Here is a 9544-nt window from a genome sequence, read left to right on the forward strand (position 1 = left end):
AGATGCATCGTTACATATGTAGGGGAAGGTGCTACGTGCGATTGCTGATTTAGGTGGCACCGCTGAGATCCACTCCCACCATTAGCCAAGGGAGTCCGTATTCACTCTGTCCACAGTGATTGATGCTTGGTTATTGATTTGTCGTCTCATACTGTGCTTTCCGCCCCCCCAGTGCCGGCGCCGGGAGGACGGGGACGTTCTGCGCTCTCAGTACAGTGCTGGAGAGAGTGAAAGCGGAGGGGATTCTAGACGTTTTTCAAACAGTGAAAAGCTTGAGGTTACAGAGGCCACATATGGTCCAGACACTGGTAGGTACACCCCATGTCTAGCTCCAGCGTTCTCCGTGGCACTTTGCAGTTGTATTCTCTGTATTGCACATGTGTCTGTTATTAAACCCATCATGTACCATATCCCACAATGCTACAGCTCAGCCTTACACCGTTCCTCCTCCTCCCGTGCGGAATCCTGCTCCTCAGGTTTAAGCCTTGCAGAGTGTGTAACGGGAAATATGGGACACTTATGTGACATGATTGCTACGGCCTCACATTTACCTCCTATATACTAATTATAATGTCTGTCCCCATTAATCCTGGGAACGTGATTGCGTAATGAGTTCAGTTCAACACCCTGGAGTTCAGTGAGGATAGAGGGGGTGAGTTGCAATGGCCTGGAACTCTCCCCCTCCCCCACCCCTGCACAGCCTGATCTATTCCCAGATTCATGTAATTTTGTACGCAGCCATTTATGGGACTGCGAACAAGAATCCATGAGTCCGGCAGTGCTATAAGTGCAACATATACTGTAGCTACTCGTTGGTGCAACCTAGTCACCACTACTGTAATTGAATTGACCTCCGTAACTGCTATGGGTGAGTATCTGTGGGTTGTTGTGGTGTCCTGCTGCAGCCTCATGAGATATTTAAGTGGAAGATGGATCAGTTTCTAGATTGGAGAAGGTGCCTATGACAAGCAGTTGGCTGCTAGCTATCCTTTATCAAGTACGTTCTATAAAATGATGGGTGCAAGCTGATTAGTTGCTATGGGCAACTCCTCCACTTCTCCAGAAGCTTTCCCATCTCCCGCTCAGTCACACAATTCACATGAAGCATGTGCAACATGAATGGAGATATAACTGCGCTCACCAGCCAACTGCTGGTCTCCAAAATCAACTGGGGCATATTAATTATGGGAGACCCTTCTATCAAACTAGGGTGTCACTTTCTGTCGCTTGTCTGCTGATCACCAAACACAATAGAAAACACAATGGTTATGTAAATACAAGGGAAGGGGGCAAGTAAGTGAAAATATCATTGTTTTGTTATTGCACTATTCTCAAAATTCTAGTCTGGTGTCCTAAAGAAACCAATGGTATTTATTGAGGCTGCAACTGTAATTCTTCTCCTCAAACCGAACAACCGGCAAATACTGACGCCCCCTCTTCCCCTGTTTTTCTCCTGCGCAGGAGCAGTACGAATTCTGCTACAGAGTGGTGCAGGAATATATTGACGCATTCTCGGATTATGCCAACTTCAAATAAAACCAAGGGGAGGATGCGACTGTGGCCTTTAATATTTTGTAATATTCTATTTGTTAATATATCTAGATCAGTGTATATATCTTAACTGTTTTAGAGGATTGGTACAATGTGCTTTATATTAGCTGGACATTTTATATGTAGCAAAGTGAATAGTGCCGATAGCCATTTAGGTTTTGTTTTTCTCATTATTATTTGAATACAGTAGCTTGATGTTTGGATATTATATATATATATATATATATATATATATATATATATATCCTCTCCATCTGCACATAGACCTGCTGCCCATTAGGAAAAGCCTTTGGAGACTGTTGTAGAAAGATCTATAGGATACACAGCAGCATATAATCGCATTTACTGCCGTTCCAAACACTTCTAATTCTGTAAATAAATATATAAATAGAAATTATATAATAGATTTTTGTATTAAAAATAAAAAAATAATTAAGAAATAACATAAACCTTTTAGTCTTGCAATTATTGCTGCACGGCTGTGGCCGTTTGCGCTGCTGGCAAGGCCTAAATTTGTGGCGGGTTCTTCTACAGCAGGTAAAGGGTTAAACAAGCCTTTAATGCAATGTAGGTCTCCGGGGCGGGTAGGGGGTTTGTTGTTTATAACCTGAATATGCTGCTCTGTATCACATAGTGCTAATTACTACTGTACATTCCAAGGTCTCAGTAATACCCAACCTTCTATCTCTGACTGGTCAGCTACTTCATAAGTCCTGCTCAAAATGGCTCTGCATTAAAATGTGTTGATTCTGTAACTGATCAAAGGCAGCCATTTTGTGTGCTGAACTAATGGTTATAAGAAAGCAGCCTCTCCGGGGCCTGGGAAACAGTGACATGGCACAGAGTTCCTCATGCTTTAGGTATATCACGGATTCTTAAAGATTTCTTACCAACGTTGGTTATGTCCACAAAATGGCTGCCCTATGCCGAGAGAGGTCACATAAACATTGGGTCCACGCTTAAAATGGTTGCCATTCCAGTGTGTAGACTGGCTGGATAAGATGATAAACATGTTTTTGTCACAGACTCAACCTCTTTGGTCAGATTCCTGAACTATGGCCATCCATTATCTTCAGGCTAATTGTCAGATGTTAGTTTGACCTTCCGCCAGTCACGTGTAGAACGACCAGCCAAAGGCATTCCTAATATCATTAGCAATGGCTAGATCCATGGACCGTAATAAAGCCTAATATTGGCCGGTTTGGTTGGCGGGCACCGAAATCCTTTTGCTACCCACCACAGTCAAAATGTTTTTATACATGAATGGTTTTTTTTTTTTTTTTCTTTCTTTTTGTGGCGCTTGTTTCATATGTTTACTTTTCATTTCCTAAATTGTCTTATACTTAAAGTATCGGTGATGACAATAAAAAAAAAAAAAAGAATGTAGTGCCAATGTACAGAATTGTGGCCGGGGTTCCTAATGTGTGTATGCCAGAGTGTTATTTAAGAGAGTTGTCGCCCACTCCAACCCTGGGCACTTACCCGATTGCAGCCGGCGCTACCAGAAAGGGCAGTGGAAGAGATCTAAACTGCCACCATGGCTCCATATCAATTACTTGCAGTAATATTACATCATCGGTGGCGCAGAGCGATGTGGCTGGCACCAGGTAACTGTCGGGGTACCAGGGTTGGTGAGTACTCTATGGGAGGTCTAGAAGACGAAGGGCACTTTGTCAGATATAGAGGTTTATCATCTTATACGTTGGCTTCCTCCTTCTAGGCTCCATAAATGTATTGGTATGTAACCAAAATTAATCTGCACCAAAACATAATGTAAAAGGAGGATACTGAATACACAGTCATGTCCATATACAAAAGGTCCATAGCGATGAGTGACCACCTGTCCAGACACATAACTAGTAAATAACTTGTCCATACCGAAGAGTGACCACCTGACCAGACACAACTTGCCCATAGCAAGGGGTGACCACCTGACCAGACGGGTCCGGCCCCAACCCGACCAAACACATAACTTGTCCATAATGGGGAGTAACCACCTGCCCAAACTCCTAACTTTGCTGGGGGGTTTTTCATTGGCTCTGCAAGCCCTTACGGCAGAGAACTTTTGGTGTACCCAGTCATGACAGATATGGAATTGGCTTGCTGTCCCCATCTTTGTGGTGTTGGGATTGCTAAGGACCACTAAACTGGACAACCGAGGTACCTGCTATTCCTAATAAACACACCATCTGAATGGGCCACCACCTGTGATAATTCTTAATTAAGAAACTGATGATTGAATTGTAAAGAGAGAAAAAAGTGGTAAGATGTATGAATAAAATAGCACACCCTGATAATTATTTGCTCTGCTGTGGAAGCTGGTACAGGAAATGGAATTAAAATCCTAGCACTTCACAACATGTGGTCTTCTGCTAGCTGGGAATGCGTGTTATGGTTGGCTAATACACCCACATGTTATTGTGGGGAGCTGGATTCTTTGGGGGCAGTGTAGACCTTTCATTTACAAATTTGCAAAAGTACAAGCCCACAGCGCAGATTCTCTTGTGACATCAGTGTCATTCTTTTGTGAAAATGCTCCATTTTTACAGGGAGACATGGATTTTTGGGCCAAGATGGCACATGAAGGCGAAAGGTACACCGTTGTGTGGTTGGGGAACCTTTCTTGCAGTGGTGCTCGTAATGTGCAAACTGAATGTGCCTAAATTTGCACAAACATGCAAAAAAAAGATTTAGTTATGGGGGATTGAGATTATTTCAGTAAAATGGTTAGTAAAGAAACCGCTTACTAGGTGGTTCCCTGCTGCGCACGGCCCTTTTCTCCAGTGCCGGGAATAGTTTCCAGCTGCGTTTTTGCAGAAAAGTGCTCTTCATACATTAGCCTTAAAACAAAAGGTGCCACGTATAACAAACAGCTCGTAATGAACCTCAGCCAGACTGCATTTAAGACTTACAAGTATAAATGAATAATTGGGGGTGTTACGTGATCTGATAAATATGGTCAGAAGTTTCGGGGGCACCTCAGCTTGTATATCCAGCAACCGAGAAGCTGTGTGGATCCCCTTCAGGAATGTTAGTCTTTGGGCAACATCCCCCCCCCCACCCCCCATATTTAGGAAGTCGCTGTCACACGCGCCTTGATGTGTGAATCCCAAGTTCGTCTTTTGGTCAATATCACCTCAAATGTATTCCATCAATTCTCTGATCTGTTTACATCTCACTCCACCTCTGACCACGAGTTGACAGCGGGATTTCCGTGTCACCGAGCGTCTATATTGACGAAAGTTCACCAGAAATCCAATTGTTAACCCTGAAGCGGAACAGACAGCTATAATTATCCTGCTGAATTAGACGTGCTTAGTGATGTTCTGGATTATTTGCCAAATGCTTCGTCTATGCAGCCCAGGAAATCGGTGCTGAGGGAAAAAGTCTACTTGTTGGAAGTCTGCTTTCATTAATCGCTGGCAATGGCTTTTCTGTTTTTTACCTCTTTTACTGTTTATTGGTTTGTAGAATCCTCTTTTGATACGGTTTTTCTTGTAAAATTATCATGTATTATTGCATCGTTAATTGGCTAGTGTCATGTAGTGCATTATTGCAACATATTGCTGTCACAGCAGCCATTTTGTCAGCTTAGCAGTATTCCGGAGAAAACAGCCAATCTGTTTACTAGGAATCCAACCGTGGAGAGCGATAAACTACCAACCAACCAGCTCCTAACTGCCATTTTCGAAACACAGCCTGTAACATGGCAGTTAGGAGCTGATTGGATTGTACTTTTATCTTTCTCCAAACCTTGATTCATCTCCCCCTAAGTCACTGAAGAATTCCTCCGGACACTGCAATCATTAAGTGACAGGTGCATAATTATATAATGCCTTAATAAGTTTCACATTTAAAGCCAAAACATTGCCTTTTATCTTCTGGGGAAAAAAAGTTTACACCTCTCACTTCAGATAAGTTTTTCCAAGTTCTGTAAGCATTTTTGTATTATTTTTGTACTTTTGAAACATTGACACGTAAATGGGGTGTGAGAATCAGAAAATGGGAGATTTCGCCTGTTTTTTTTAAAGTGGCAATCATTTACATGGTAAAACCAGGTTGATTTTGCGGTGCAAATGATTGCCACTTTTAAACAAACAAGGGAAATCTCCCAAAATCTCTCACTTTCTGATTCTCACACCCTATTACATTTCCCCGTTGTCTTTTCACACGTACATCTCTGTGCTTTGGTTTGTGTCTACAAATTGGAGTAAATGTTCCCGTGCTTATTGTCCTCATTCAAAGATTTCTAAATTCCAGCATTAAATTAACATTGGCCCTCATTCCGAGTTGTTCGCTCGGTATTTTTCATCGCATCGCAGTGAAAATCCGCTTAGTACGCATGCGCAATGTTCGCACTGCGACTGCGCCAAGTAACTTTACTATGAAGAAAGTATTTTTACTCACGGCTTTTTCTTCGCTCCGGCGATCGTAATGTGATTGACAGGAAATGGGTGTTACTGGGCGGATACACGGCGTTTCAGGGGCGTGTGGCTGAAAACGCTACCGTTTCCGGAAAAAACGCAGGAGTGGCCGGGGAAACGGTGGGAGTGCCTGGGCGAACGCTGGGTGTGTTTGTGACGTCAACCAGGAACGACAAGCACTGAAATGATCGCACAGGCAGAGTAAGTCTGGAGCTACTCTGAAACTGCTAACTCGTTTGTAATCGCAATATTGCGCGTACGTCGGTCGCAATTTTAAGAAGCTAAGATTCACTCCCAGTAGGCGGCGGCTTAGCGTGTGTAACTCTGCTACATTCGCCTTGCGAGCGAACAACTCGGAATGAGGGCCATTGTACATTTTTGTGCACATGCTCCGATGATACATTTTTGGAAAATTGCTTTTGTGCCATAGTGGAACTGGTTCTCCTTTCACTGATGCAATCAAAAGATCAGAATTACAAAATGAAATTGTACAACTGTATTTTCTTTGATTGCATCATAGTTTGGTGATTTTTTTTATTTTTACTGTGTTTAATTCATTTGTATAGTATTTTTTGTGTGTATATAATTATTATTGTTTTTTTATAGCATTTTTTTTTTTTCTGCGTCCTTATCTACTGTATAAAAAGATAATGCTCCTTGGCAGAATTTTGTCAGAACCAGCATTTTCTGCTGCGGGGTCCACTGGGCTCCACAAGGATTCACATCGGGGTGCAGAGTAGGATCTTGATCCGAGAAACCAACAGAGACGGGTTATAGAGGAGGCGGCGCTGTGCATCTTGGGAACAGTCAAAAGCTTTGAGCCTGTTGGTGCCTCGGATCAAGATCCTACTCTACACCCCGATGTGAATCCTTGTGGAGCCCAGTGTACCTCGCAGAAAGAGATATTTAACAACGGTAAGTTCTTACCATAAATCTTGTTTTTTCTTTTGAACGTTCGGGCTTAAATTAATTAATTAACTTGATAGCGTGCAGATAAATTTACTGCATCCCTTTGAAGCGCAGACTTCCTTTCCTTATGAAACTATGCACTTGTCTTACTTCAGGTCCAGTTTACAGTACGACTTTAAAAATGGTGCTCTGTGATTGACATTACCAGCCTAACCACTGGGTTTTCCCGTAGACATATTGCTCCTCAGTACCTTCTGCAACATATAAATTAGTTTGGTGAAATTAAAGGGTTCCTGACGCAGACTGAGGCAGCTGCTTTGCAGATTACATGAATTGATTCAGTGGTGACATCACATATGAGGTACCACGTGATGTCACTAATTCTGACAAAACGGCTGTCTCCCACTGCAATTATTGGATTGCTCCTCTTTTAACTATTAAGCCAATTTATTTTATTTTTTTAAAGTTTAAGAAATGGACCAAAACTAATTTCCAATCCGCTTCCCTCTTGGAGTTGAGTTCTTCTGCTTAGCGGATCTGAGACTCCACCATGTACCATGTGACCCGCAGCTTGGTTTTACACTGTGGTTTTTTTAAATGTACATCGCCCTGCTCATTAATCCAAACGTCGGTCGATGCTATCATTGCTGTAAATAGGCTTGGTCAGTTCCTGATTTTTGGGAAGTTGGTCAGGCTGTAGGTTTTACTCTGAAATAAATGTGCTCATTCCAAAAGAAGAAAAGATGTGTCTGTGGTATTTTTGTAGTAACTGTCTGGTTGTATTCTCTCATCTTCTGTATATTTGTGTGTGTGTGTGTGTGTGTGTGTGTGTGTGTGTGTGTGTGTGTGTTTGTATGTATGATAGAGATATATATATATATATATATATATATATATATATAAAAAATTTCCCTAGGTGCTTCATCGCGTATTATATGGAGTACTATCTGCATTCCTAGTTTTGTTAGTGGTTAAATATTGCACGACGAAAGGGTGTACGATGGTGAAGGGGGCGTAGCCCCTTGCAATGGCGTGAACAGCGCCTGCAGGGCACGATGTACAGAATGTAGTGGGGGTGTGTGTGTGGGGGGGCAACGGATGGGGGAGGTTGTCTGTAGATGCGGGTGGAGGGGGCGGGTACGGGGAGGGGGGGTGCTGTGGGTGGGGGAGGGGTTCCGGTGGCGCTGCGGGTGTGGAAGGGGGTGTGGGGTAGGGGGGTCCAGGGGGGGGGGGGGGGAGAGGGGCTGGTGTAGGGGTGCAGCTAATAAGGGAGGGGTTCCGGGGGGCGCCGAGGGTGCGGTGGTGCCATGGTTGGGCTAGGGGCGGCAGGTAGCCCCTTACATATACATTGCCCCAGGTAGCCCCTTACATATACATTGCCCCAGGTAGCCCCTTACATATACATTGCCCCAGGTAGCCCCTTACATATACATTGCCCCAGGTAGCCCCTTACATATACATTGCCCCAGGTAGCCCGTTTCATACTGTACATTGCCCCAGGTAGCCCCTCGTATAAGTTGCATCAGGTAGCCCCTGAGAGAGGGAGTGTGTGTGTGTGTGTGTGTGTGAGAGAGCGAGAGTGTGTGTGAGAGCAAGAGAATGTGAGTGTGTCACCACTATCGGATATATATAGATATATATCTATATCTAGTCACGTTATTATGACCACCAGCTGATATCCAGAGTAACCGCCGTGTGCAGTAGGACAGCAGCTAGATGGGCTGATCTGTCATGTTAGACACACGTCTGGTAGCCCCCAGGTTCATAGTGACGGTGAGCTGCTTCACTGTAGCGCGTCGGTCGGCCCTCACGCACCTTCGTATCCGTGGCACGTGGTGCTCCGCAATTTCCACTTTGGTTATTCGCAATGGTGCCATTTGTCCAGTCACGATACACCTTCACCGCAGCTGCACGCGGACAGGTCACACTGCGCTGTGTCGGAGATACTGCCACCCTCAGCCCCAAAGCTGATAATTATCCCTTTTTGCAACTCTGATATATCGCCCGTTTTACCCATGACAGCAACGAGTGATATGTGTACATATCGCACACCTTATATACCCACCAAGTCAGCGCACGACGCGTGACGTACTTCATAGGCTACATGCTGCCGACGTCAAATGTAGGAGGTGGTCATAATAATGTGACTCGCCGTGTACTTTTGCAACATAATTCTTGTTTCTCACACTCACCTGAACCTCACAGAATTCCCACTGGTCCCTTACTCTGGACCAGTTTCCACCGCTAGCTAGCAGAGGGCTTGAGCTTGGAGACACTGGGCTCAATCCAGAACAGCCGGAGAAAAGAATAGCATTTTTGCGCAATTGTGTTGGTCACAGGATACAGAAGATGCAGGCTCCCATCTCTGCCCTCTGACACCCAGCTCCTCTCCTCATGGCCAGCTGCCATCTCTCCTCCAACGCCCAGCTCCCCTGTCTTGATGCCCAGCTCCCCTGTCCTGATGCCCAGCTCCCATCTCCTGATGCCCAGCTCCTATCTCCTCCAACACCCAGCCTCCCTGTCCTGATGCCCAGCTCCTATCTCTCCTCCAACCCCCAGCTCTCCTGTCCTGATGCCCAGCTCCCATCTCTCTCCTCCAACACCCAGCTCCCCTGTCCTGATGCCCAGCTCCCATCTCCTGATGCCCAGCTCCTATCTCC

At 44.6% G+C, this 9544-nt stretch overlaps 1 protein-coding gene across 2 annotated transcripts in view; it reads left to right on the top strand.

The window, feature by feature from the left end:
* The window catches only part of PTPRA (protein tyrosine phosphatase receptor type A), a 223626-nt gene extending 216000 nt beyond the window's left edge, over positions 1–7626 (top strand). For both annotated transcript variants that reach the window (XM_063925332.1, XM_063925333.1), the window contains 2 exons: positions 173–308; positions 1462–7626. In XM_063925332.1, coding sequence (XP_063781402.1) covers positions 173–308; positions 1462–1536 — 211 coding nt within the window. In that variant the 3' untranslated portion in view covers positions 1537–7626. The remainder of the gene's footprint in view (positions 1–172; positions 309–1461) is intronic.
* Positions 7627–9544: the final 1918 nt, after the last annotated feature.

The sequence above is a fragment of the Pseudophryne corroboree genome, chromosome 1 (genome assembly GCF_028390025.1).
Source record: "Pseudophryne corroboree isolate aPseCor3 chromosome 1, aPseCor3.hap2, whole genome shotgun sequence".
NCBI lineage: Eukaryota > Metazoa > Chordata > Amphibia > Anura > Myobatrachidae > Pseudophryne > Pseudophryne corroboree.